General features: G+C 49.6%; 2 protein-coding genes across 2 annotated transcripts; both read right to left on the reverse strand.

Moving 5' to 3' along the window:
* Positions 1-2,776: 2,776 nt before the first annotated feature.
* Positions 2,777-5,694, reverse strand: LOC104338769 (nuclear cap-binding protein subunit 2). The gene is given in 3 exon segments (XM_075418027.1): positions 2,777-3,907; positions 4,487-4,625; positions 5,315-5,694. Coding segments are annotated over 3 exon segments (576 nt in total). The 5' UTR covers positions 5,680-5,694; the 3' UTR covers positions 2,777-3,835.
* Positions 5,695-6,611: 917 nt separating this feature from the next.
* Positions 6,612-11,329, reverse strand: PIGZ (phosphatidylinositol glycan anchor biosynthesis class Z). Its single transcript, XM_075417858.1, has 2 exons — positions 11,182-11,329; positions 6,612-10,713 (listed from the first exon to the last, which is right to left on the reverse strand). Exons 1-2 carry the CDS (start codon positions 11,327-11,329, stop codon positions 9,152-9,154), a joined length of 1,710 nt encoding a protein of 569 aa, XP_075273973.1. The 3' UTR covers positions 6,612-9,151.
* Between the last annotated feature and the right edge of the window lie 537 nt (positions 11,330-11,866).

Here is an 11,866-nt window from a genome sequence, read left to right on the forward strand (position 1 = left end):
CGACAAAGCACAAAGGCCTGTTTTCAGTTTGCACCATTACTGGAACCTTGGGATACAAATGCAGCCAACCTTGAATAACCTTGCTCTGTCTACATGGGACAGAAAGAGATGAAGCAGTAATGGCAGTAACACCTGCCAGTCACAAGCTGGGACGCAGCACTGGTCTTAGACAGACAAGGGCAGGGAGGCCTCCTCCCTGAAGCCACGAGAAACACGTACACTAACCAGTTTACCCAAAAGGGAGAGCAGAGGAGTTGTGTGCGTTGCTACAGAGCGGCTCTAAGTATATCCAATCCCTTGTACAAAAGCTTATTTAAATAGAACAGGCAGGAGACATATGAAAGCAGGCAATTAATAAATGGGACCGTACCTCCCAAACACGACAGACGTTTTGAAGCCCAGGATGCTTCTTTTTGCAGTCTTCACCAAATTTTTGGTACTTCACCTGTAGTCATATCAGGCCCTACACTTACCTGAAAGTACCAAATATACTCAGCTAGGAGCAGAAACCCCAGAGACTGCAACGAAAGATGCCCACTCTAATTCTTCTTTGTTTGTATGCTGCCGCGTCAGGTACAATTTGTACCTTAGAAACTCAAATGGACAGCAGTTTATTAGCTGTACAGTCCCTGCGGACTGCTTTCTTTTTACTAGTATTGCCTTTGACTGTATAGATTAAAGCCTTTGTGCAAACCACATCGATTTTAGTAGAGTTCTTCATCGATTTTTACGTTCACAAGAAGCCCAATCTGACAAGATATGGAAGACAAGGTGCTGGATATTAGCTTAAACAGTTTAACCATTTTGTCTTTCAGAATTGTCCGTGTAGAAAGAACCCTTACATTAACACCAGCAGTGGTTGCACTGGCACCAATTCAAGCAGGAACGTTGCTGCTGCACAGGGTAGTAAGTAACCTGGCTAATAGAAAGACCACCTTGAAACCAGCCTGCAGGGGTATATTGGTAACAGGGATTATTTTGTCAGTCATTGAAAATGAAGGCCTTTAATGCTCCAATTTATGCTCTACTGATCACACTGTAATACAATGACTCATATGCTGTGAACACAAAACTTACTTGCAGCTCTTGGTGCCAAAGAGAGGCATGTAAATCAACCCACCATGAGCCTGCACAAGAGTCTGAGGGAGAAACTGAAGCTCTCGCTGCCTTAATTTGTAACAGCCTCCCTTCCATCAAGGCATATCCAAGCTTCCACTCATATTCTTAGCGGCTGTATTTCTTTATGGAAACAATTCCATGAAAGTACATAATTAACAGTGAACAAGTATTTAGAAAAGCTAACATAGACCTTAAACTTCCATGAAAGTGTATATAATCATAAAGAACTGGCACGTCAAAAAAATCACAGGAGAACCTACGGTCCCAAGAGAACCTAATCACAACGAACTGGCACGTACGCAAGCCAAAAAAGCCTCACAGTGAAGTTTTAAAGACTTAATTCAGTTACTTGTGTTAAGCACCAGCTTCAGCAGAGCCATGTCCGACTTCAATTAGGGAAGGCAAATATCAAACCATGCTCAAGCAATTTCCTCTATGTGCGCTCTTGAGATACTACGACTTCTCATGATATATGCTTTTAAGTCCCATTTTGATTGAAATCTCTCTCAAAATAGAAAAAACTCACTTTAAACCAAAAACTTTCCATACACATTGCACACATGCAGCGAACGACAGTGATGTGTGTGGCCGGTTTCGAGGGAAATACTTACTATCGCCTCCATTTCATCTGAGAATAACTGTCTTGCAGCACTTACAATAAAAAATAATTTTAAATCTCATTTCTATAAGGAAGCGCACCTTGAAAACTACTTGTTACACACACACTTTGATTTCCACTTCGAGATCAGTAAATACTTGAATTTCTGTAATCCAGAAAGTACCACAATGAAAAGCATTAACCAAACATCCTTCAGCATCCAGCTAAGAACTGAACAAGACTGAAAATCCAGTCAAAGGGAAGGAATATTCACTCTCTCCATCTTAAAAGACACTAGAATAAAGGATGTGGACCACAGTCTAAATACAACTGCTTTCTCTCACTGATTCAGTTAAAAAAAAAAAAAAAACCAACCCATTTTAAAGTTGTAGCTTTATTTGAAAGTGATTTAAGAGTTATGGTAACACAAATTTTTATACAAAACTGATACAACGAAAAACAAACTTCAGAGGTTTCCTAGAGCAGATTACAGGCTGTAAACTCATAATCAAATATACTATATAGAAAAAGGTAACTTTGTTCAAAGTCCTGTCTGCAGACCAGCACCAAGTGATCCTGAAAATTTAGTTTTACTCTATGTGCAAAAAAACCCCCAAAGCCCACCCAAAACCTCGTTTCCTAAGTAAGCGAAGTTCCATTGCAGTTGTCCTACCTCACTGTATTTCCAATTTACAGCAACAGCTGTGACAAACTGTACACAAGAAACACATCAAGATTTCCAGCAGTATCTTCAGTGAGTAAAGATCAACTTTAACATACCTGATATTTTAAAGGTTTTTTAAGGAGTCGTGGACAACAAGGTACTTAAACAAAACTTTACAAACTGCCATTTCCAAAGAACTCAGAAGTCTATTAAAAAAAACCACCAACAACACCAAAGCCCTGTAATAACTCCTTTTAAACTATTTCATTTCAGCATGTCAGTTTCACAGATCTTGGGATCACTTATTATTTTTATTCCAATGTCTGCAGTACATCAATATCCCATCATACAAACTAGCAGTATTAGTAAGATCGGGGGGGGGGGGGGGGGGGGGGAGTTCATAGAGTCTTGCAATTCTTTTACCATTCTTACCACATGGTCAGTAGAAAGTAAGGCTCCTCCCAAAACTAATCTTCTTTTATTTTTGTCTGAGATCAGTTTTCTCAAATAGAAAAATGTATTTTGAGAACAATTTCTCTATATACACACAGGTCTTCAAACATCCCATTTTGGGGGGCAAGCGTACAACTTGGCCTCACACCACCCTTCTAGGCATGGGAAAGATACTGTTCCTGAAATATTATGGCTGTAGAGAGCTACCAGACAGGAGCAAAATACTACTCCAACTGTGAAAATAACTGCTGCTGTAATTCCTACACTTGATGTTCTCCGTATCGCACAAAGCAAAATGGTTGTGAATCATGCAATGTCACGCAATCGTATTACACTTTGTAGAGAACTGCAAGGGTCTGTTTTCTGCTCTCTGCCAGGCTTGCTTCTCACTTCACAATTCCTGGGCTCATCAATCTCACTTGTTTTATTGTGGCTGTTCACCTATGCGTGCCAGGAACAGCATCAGTGCAAAAGGACGTTAATCCAGTAACTCCAGAAAATCTGCAACTTTAAGTCTTCCCTAAAATTGGAAAATGTCTCTAGAAATTCCACTTCTTTTTTTCAGGCTCTCTGCCTTTTTCTTTTATCTCTGAAGCACACACCAACCCTCCTCTATCGCCGCTCTCCACCTTGAGATACCACTGTAAACAAATCCCAGTGATAGAATAATCAAGTTTTTGCCAGTGAAAAAAAGCACCATACCATTAAACTTTTGTTCCTTTTAATAGAGTTACAGCAGCATGTAGAGACCAAAGCCTCACGCATGCTGCTGCTTCAAACCTTGCTCCCAGGTCCGCTGCATTAATGTACTCTCCAATGCCTTGGATCTTGGTATTAAAACCAAAGAGATATTGAACATCCTATGTGATCACAGGAACACGGAGAGTAGTTTCTGTGAATTTCTAGCTATATAAATTTGTGTGCAACAGACCTACTTTGTGCCTCCTGATAGTTACAGTGCAGATTTACTTCTCCTGCAAGGCTGATGAGTCATTCACTGTTCACTGGCATTGCACGGATTTGCCATAGCCCCCTCTTCCAGCATCATAGTCTTGCCGATATTCATCTCGGACCTTATGAAGGAGGAAAAAAGGGAACTCCAGTAAAGCCAACTTCTCAAAAACTATTACACCATTAGAATACAGTCAAACTGAGTTCACAAGTTGTAAGTGGCCACAAGGAGCTGACTGACAAAACAGAAGACAAAGTGCATCATGCAGGAGCCCAGAATACAGCATAAATTAACTTCCTTTTTAACAGTGTCCAGGGGGGCTCTTTAATCAAGACAGCCAAAGCAAAGATGGCTACCCTCATGCTTCAGCGTCTGCTACCTGCTCAACTTTAGGTAAGCTAACTGCTGTCCTTTGTGCTCTTAAGAGCCTTACATTTTCTGGGCTTATTTATAAGCACCATCTCCCTAAGTAGCCAAGAAGTTTCTGAAAGTACTTTCAGTGCAATATATGAAAAAGTTATTTATTCTTAATGAATAACATCACCTTTGACAAGACGTCTTACGGACTAACATATAGCACTATCTTAAACAACAATCTATAAGCTGCTATTTCTGAAGTTGTTCTGAGTGTGTTCATTTAAAGAGCAATAATTTGGTAAAGTCACCAGTCACTTAAAAACTAGACTGTACAACAACCTACCTGAACCCCTGATCTTCCACAACCATACTGTCTACCCTCCTTAACTCCTGTATCCCAGTCTGTCCTTATGATTCTATCATCAAGTCTGGTTCCACTGATGTATCACATTGCATTTTCAGCATCTCCTCTTGCATAATGCCTTAGGAATAGGTTAATGAAAAAACCTAGGCTTCTATTTTCAGTATGTGGAAAGTGCAACACCAAATGGGCTACAAACCCAAGTATTTGCTTGAATCAGGTTCCTGCCTGGTTACTTCTAAAAGCAACCACTTATATGGCGCTATGTGGGCTGAGAAAACTGCTAGCGAAATAGTGTGCAGAACTCAAGCACGTTAATGCTCACCCTTAAAAGCACAAAGCTCTATCGCTGAAGAAAGAATGGGAAGCCCCATGCATGCTGCAAACTTTCACCATTTTGGTGAGTTCGCTGCAACCAGTAACAGAATGATCTTCAGAGACCTGCACATAATGAAGTCAACATATGATAGGAACGGAAAACACCAACAGAAACTCTACATGTACGCTTGTATGAAAAGAAACCCCTCAGCGTGCGCACTGAGAATACGCTTTCACTGCAGAAGCCAACAAAAAGTATCTGGCTTAAAGTATCAGAGCAAAAGCAACCTAACAGCCCCCACTCGACGCCCAGTGCACGTCTGTCCTCTCCCGCCCCGCACTCCCCCAGACACTGCAGCAACCCAATAACCTTGTCCCCGGACAACCTCCCCGCGACCCGGAGCCTGTACTTCAGCTCCTCCTCGCCCCGCCCGCCCCGCCCGGCGCCGCGGCGGCCTGCGGGGCAGCGGGGCCCGGCCCGCAGAAGGATACTCCACAAAGCAGAAGCCGCAGGCGGTTCTCTTCACTTTGTCCAGCCCCACGATGACCTTCTTGATGTCGCCGCTCTTGCCGAAGAGCTCGTGGATCTGCTCCTCCGTGGTGCAGAAGGAGAGGTTCCCCACGTACAGCGTGCAGCTCTTCCTCAGCAGCCGCTCCTGGTCGGACCGCGTCCCTTGAGCCGCAACGACAGCGTTACCCCGCGGCGGGCCCGCAACCAGACCGGGCGCAGGCGGACCGCGCGGCCACGGCCCCCGGCAGCGGCGACGCCCCACTCCCCCGGAGCGTTGGTCCCAGTACTGGCTGAGGGCAGCGTAGGAGTCGCTGCGCAGGACGCCCAGCGTCCCGCCGGAGCTCATGGCGGCACGCCCACCCCTCGGCCGCCCCTCAGCCACCGGCCGCGCCTCCCGCCTCAGCCACCGCCCGCCTCAGCGGCGCCCGCCCCTCGGCGCACGCGCCCTACGGCCGCCGGGCGGGCAGCCAATGGTGAGGCGCGCCGCGGCCCTCGCGAGAGCGGGCGGGGCGGGGTGCGGCCGCGGCGCAGGATGGTGCTGCGGCGGGTGCTGCTGGCGCTGCTGAGCGACCCGCGCCTGACCCAGCGGCTCTCCGAGTCGCGGCCAATCCGCGCCGCTGCTCGCCTCACCGCCGCCGCCATCACCCGCGGGCAGCTCGGGGCCCGCCGGGCGGCGCGGGGACTGGGCCCCCGCCTGCTCCGCCTGCGCGACGCCTTCCTCGGGGAGCTCAAGGACGGCGCCCGGGAGCGGGGCTGGCCATGGCCCCCCGGGCGCGGGCCGGGCCGGGGCGGCCGCCCCGGAGCAGCGCCCTGACCGCCGGGCCGAATGGGGAGCAGCTGCCGAGCCGCAGCCGGCGACGGACCCCGCCGAGGACGAGGAGGAGGAGGAAACCGGGACCGCTGCCCGGCGCCGAGCCAGGATGAGAGCGCTGGAGCCGGCGGGTGAGCGGGCCCCGGTGAGGGCCGGAGCCCCTCGGCCTCTCCCGAGGCGGGCGCGGTGCGCTGGCGGGCAGCGCCGGCCACCGAGGGCCCCAGCGCTCCCCCGGGCCGCGAGCGGCGGGCTCGGCGCCGCTTTCCCGCGGCGTGCGGCCGGGAGCGGGCCCGGGGGCCGAGCACGGACACGCGAAGCGGTGCCGCTGTGGGCGGCGTGACGGGCCGCCGCGTCGGCAGCGGGCCGGGTCGCGTTACCCACCGCCCAGAACAGACTGTCGGGATCGTCGCTTCACGTGCTGGGGGAGAAGCTTGGAATAAAAACAAACTTGTCACTGGAGTTCCTGTGGCAATTTTTGTCTACACAGCAGTAATACTCCACATTTATATTGCAACTGCGGTACAAAGAGAGCTCTAAATGTCGATGGTGATGGGTAGGATAACCGCCGATTTTACAGGTAGGCAAAAGAGATTCGGTAGCTATCCTGAAAGCACACCTGAAGTCTATGGTAGCAAGAAGGGTTTAGGGTAAAACAAAGATCAATAGAGCCATCCTAACTATAAATGTGGGAAAAGATGTCTCTACCATACGTAACGCACAGGGCTGGTTTACTCGAGTTGCTGTGTCTGACAACATTTGGGACTGAAGTACTTAACCTTCCTTCACGGCACGTTGCACTGCTCAGCTGACTAGATGCTTAGTTAACCAGGGAGGATGATTTCCACTTTTTGCATCACCCCAGGTGAAAAGAACCTCGCAAACTGTCTGAGATAGAGTTTCCAACATTGCTGGTAAAATTAAACCTCCCGCCAACAAAGACTTCGGTGTGCATGGGTGGAAAAAATGGATCTGTGGTGTAAATGATAAAGGTCTAGCTGGTGGCACAAAAGCAGTGTATTTTCAGTTTCAGTTAGTATTTGTAGTCCAGGTTCTCTTCCTGACTCTACCACAGGTTACCTGTGCAGCGGTAGAGAAGCCATCGTGCTATGGGAGTGGTGCTCCATCGCATCCCTGAAGAGTTTCAAGATCTCCCCCGCTGAGATTGCCAGAGATCACAAGTTTTATGAAAATAACTTTCAAAATTTAAAAGAAGCTGTTTAAGAAAGCTGAAAACAGCAAGCAGGACATGGAACACCAGCTGTGGCACGCAGTTGTCCCAGTGTAAGAGAGCAAAAAGGAAATTTAACTTGGAAAATACATTTGATGTCATGATGCTTTCATAACTACTTCCACTACTTGGTGAGTCATCAGTACAAACATGCACCCCCTCTTCCCCAACCTCCCCCCAAAACACGCACCTTTAATTCACAGGCCTGTTAATAATGAGGGATGAAGGATGTGGGATGAACATGGAGGGGAGACAACACAAAATGCTTTACAAGTGAGCAAGAGCTATGTTCCTTAAAAGTCTAGATTGTATGTTTAGTGTGGGAGATAGAGGCAAATCCTTCACACAGGGATTTTTCCTACCTTCCCTTTAGAGCCTGGGATCAACCTATACTGCCTTGAAAAACTGGCTCATAAGACCTTATGTAAAGCTGTGTGGATGAAGAAGTGCGAAAAGCATTACTGCCTTTGCGAGCAGAAAGAATTCAAGTGTTGGATTCATTTCAGAGAGGCTTGATGTACAACGCATGTGCTAAGTATTTCCCTCTGTGTGGGGATGGTTTGGATCCAAAAGTTCACACAGGCAAACCCCAAAACTGTTAGCGGTGCTATACTATTCAGCATACACATCATTCTCAGCTGAAGCTTGGGGTTATCTGTATCCCCATTTAAAATGAGACTGCTCTCCAGTAGAGAGCCAGGATGTGATCTGTCATTCTCACCAAGCTGGTTTAATGGGGAGCGGTTACTGGAAGAGGAGGGGGGTGCAGGGGATGCGGCTGCCCCCTCGGATCCTCACATGCTCCCCTGCAGCAGAACTGGTCGATCTCTAACCCAGTGGTAAGCCAGTTCAGAGATCCATGGATCAAATCCCACCGAGCTCCCTGTTTTCTGCCTGCGCAGCTCCTCGAATCAGCTCACTGCAGGGCCTGCCGGTGCTAGAGCTGTGACGGAGCGATGAAAGCTGTGAGACGTGCAGCAGCAGTGCGCGCGGGAAGCACTGCCCCGTTTGCAGTAGCTAAACAACAGACAGGCTGAACGACATTAAAAGGCAGCGTTCCTAAACTGCTGGATGTAACCCATGGGTAGCGCGTCCACAGGAATGAATCTGTGGCAAGAAATGCTGGACAGGCAAAGCTTGGATTTTTAGGATTTAGCACAAGTCCTTACGCTGAGGCATCTTCCATGTTCTGAATCTGATTCTGTAAGATCAGTGCTGGGGATTTTTCAAGACGGAACCACCCAAGACACCATTACAGTGCTGGTGCCTGTATTGCGACTGCAGTTGGGTCCAGTGACTGAGAGGAGGCTCCGAATTTTTTAAGAGCATAAAAATAAAACCTTACTGAGTCAGACCAGCTTTTGCCGAGCCCTGTAATCTCTCTCCAGCAGCTGAGTTAATGCCCATTATCTGTACCACACAATCCACAAATGCTCTGTCAGAGATTATAAGAACTTTCAAAACTAAATCTCACATGGAAAGAGCTAAGCTTGAATCACAGTTTTGGTGGGCTCTGACTTCATCCCCTCTCATCAGGAAGATCACACAAGTGCATACAAAACACTGTAGGGGCTGAATAACACAAATTTTAAGTGGGTTCTAGCCAGAACTGGCTATACTGGTGAGTGTAAGAGCGTGAAGAAAGGGAATAAAGAGACTTGGGGGAGCTCCCCGTGCCACTGCTTGTGCTGAAGGTGGGTCTGTGAAGAGGAAGGTCTTGCAGTACGTTTGGGCAGCGCCCGAGTGCAGTGAAAAACTAAAACATGGTTCTCCTAAAACCTAGAGGCTCTGCTGATCTCTGTCTAGCTGAAGGATGTAGAGTCCTAACTGACTTCTCCAACTTCCACTGAATAGGAAGGGTATTTGTGGTGGGTCTTCCATTGACAAGTGTGGAAATATCAAAGTCTCGTTCTTGAACGAGACAGCACATTTTGTAATTGTGGCTCTGACCGTACCAGGGATTATAATGAAAACGTGACGGTCGTTGCAGGTAGAATTGTTTGCTCGCTGCTCTACTGTTTGGCAGAGGGTTTCTTCTTCCGACCCAGCCATGTCAATGACTTCTATATGTGTGTCTCTCTTCTGGATATTAAGCAGAGACCTCGGAGGCATGTAGGTGTGAGCAAAGAGCAGAGTATAGTGCCTTGGGTGGCTGGAGGGCTCCGGAGAACGCATGAGTTGCTCCAAGCGAAGCAAACATGGTATCAGTCCTCCCTGGTGTAAGCACCCAAACAGCAGAGCCCCAAGAACATTGAAAAGAATAATGATGGGTTTCCACTTCACAGCTCTGCTCTGTGATGTGCTGAACAGGACTAACGGCACAATGAGAGGAATGAGAAAGCGAGGTTCTTGGTGAGTGAACAGGGAGAGGAATGACAAGGGAACAAAATAAAACAGCAGTAATGTCGGACTGCCCTCAGAACGCACCGATAGCCCAGATGACCCATGGCAATATGATTTGACCCAAAATAATTGATAGATATATTTCTTCAACATTTTAAAACCAGCACCGATGGCCAGAATATGTAAGATCCCAAAGAGCATTATTCCGTTGACTGTAAAATGTGTAACTCGTGGGTGACTTCCATGCAGTGCAAGATTATGAGGATTCAGATTATAGCTGAGAAAGTTGAAAGGGGTTACTATCATCTTCTCATTCAAGTGAGCTATGACATCAAGTACGCTGCTCTTTTTAATGCTGTAGAGGTGGTCTAAGCCCGTGGAGGTAAAATAGAAGGTGTCGGCTGTTATGAAAACAACGGCAGTAAAACACGCGCATAGGACAAGCTTCAAAAAGTGGTTTATAACAGTTTTAATGCCCTTTTGAGAGTCAACAATTAAGCCTGCCCAGTAAAGCAGGGGCATCAGAGCAAATGCCAAAAACGTTGGCCTGTTAAAAAACCCGGCAGTCGTTACAATACCTATGAGAGGGCCGCTTGTAGGCTCTGCTAAGCTGCCACCAGACTTTCTTGAGGAAACCAAGACCATCAGGAGAGCAAAGAGGAGTCCTTCGAGTGTGTTGGTAAACGTTCGTGTATAAAATACCAGAGTGACGTACGATCCGGCAAGAAGTACCAGCGCTTTCCAGGGATCCGCTTCCCAGCAAGGAGCTAATCGATAAACGCTATAGTCAAGTATGAAAGAAAGCATCGTAAAGAGAAGGCGGGGCGACACAAGAAGGGTGTAGCTGTTGATGCAACTTGAACACACGTCCAGCTGCCGCAAAGACTTCATCACCCAGTAGGTAACACCAGATGTCATTAACGGGAAAACAACTGATCTGCAAGGAGAGCTGGGAAGGAACTCCCAAGGGTAATAGACCTGCAGGTTTAAAATATCGCCTATAAAGGAAGAAAAAAAGAAAAAATACATGCACACATAATATATTTTATTGGGCAATTCAGCACTGGGGGTACAGCGTAGTGTCAGAGGCGTCACGGTGCAGAGCAGTCCCTAAACTTCCGAGCCTGCTGCCGACGTTGCCGTTTCTCGCAGCGCACCGCTAGCCTTCACCGCGCCTGAGGAAACAGCGCGGGAGCGCGGCCTGTCGCGGCGGTGCGGCCGCGGGCACCGCTCGCTGCGGGCACCGCTGGCTGCGGGCAGCAGAGCCGGGATCTGCTCTGGGGCAAGGCGGGAGCGCGCAGCAGCTCCGCTCCGACTCCCGTGCCCGCGCCTCCCAGGGACGGCGCACCGCAGGGGCGTGCGGGACCCGCTGCGCGGCGACGCGCACCCCCGCGCTCCCGCCGCCGCCCGCTGAGGGGTCGCGGCCCCGGGCCCGGCGCCCCGCCCGGCAGCGCCCGCCGCCTTACCTGCCATCACCTCGGGCGACTGGAAGAACTCGTCGGGGTGCAGGTAGCCGGCCTGCGGCAGCAGGCACCAGCCGGCCCGCAGCACGGCCAGCAGCGCCCACAGCCCCCGGGCCCGCGGCCCCCCGGCTCGCAGCCCCCCGGCCCGCATGGCGGCCCCGGCGCCGAGCCGCCTCCCGGCCCCGCCCCGCCAGGGGGCGCGCGCCCGCCGGCCGAGGCGCCGCAGCGGGATCCCGGCGCGCATGCGCCGCGCCCCGCGGCACTGCGGGCCCCGGGCAGCGGCCGGCGGCGGGAGCGAGGGCACCCGTCCATCCAAAACTGCTCACGGCAAGAGCCGCACCAGGCACTTCACAGCAAGTCTGCAGCTGAGACAGAGCAGGGAAGGTGTCATTGCTGCCTGTCCTTTTTGTACTGAGCAAGTTCAAGCATTTTTCTTTTAAAACTGCTTTTCTGCAGTGTGGTATTCGCAAGGACAGTTCACTGTAGGAAGAAAGTGTGAACATTACCGCGCCCTTGCTGCCTACAAACAGAACCACTCCACAGAAGGAGAGAGGTGATGAACCCAAATATTCGTACGAGCGATGCAAGCGAACAGGGAGGACGTAGGCTCTTTCGGGGACCCTCTAAGGGACGGAGCCACACCTGGTACCGCCGGGGTAACACCAACAGCCTCACAAACCCAAAGGAC

The sequence above is a fragment of the Opisthocomus hoazin genome, chromosome 4, assembly GCF_030867145.1.
Source record: "Opisthocomus hoazin isolate bOpiHoa1 chromosome 4, bOpiHoa1.hap1, whole genome shotgun sequence".
Taxonomy (NCBI): Eukaryota; Metazoa; Chordata; class Aves; order Opisthocomiformes; family Opisthocomidae; genus Opisthocomus; species Opisthocomus hoazin.

Coding starts and splice junctions, on each gene's coding strand:
- PIGZ (XM_075417858.1), bottom strand. CDS start 11,329: ATGCGGGCCGGGGGGCTGCGAGCCGGGGGGCCGCGGGCCCGGGGGCTG. Junction 10,714..11,181: donor GTCGCCCGAGGTGATGGCAG/GTAAGGCGGCGG, acceptor CTTCCTTTATAG/GCGATATTTTAAACCTGCAG.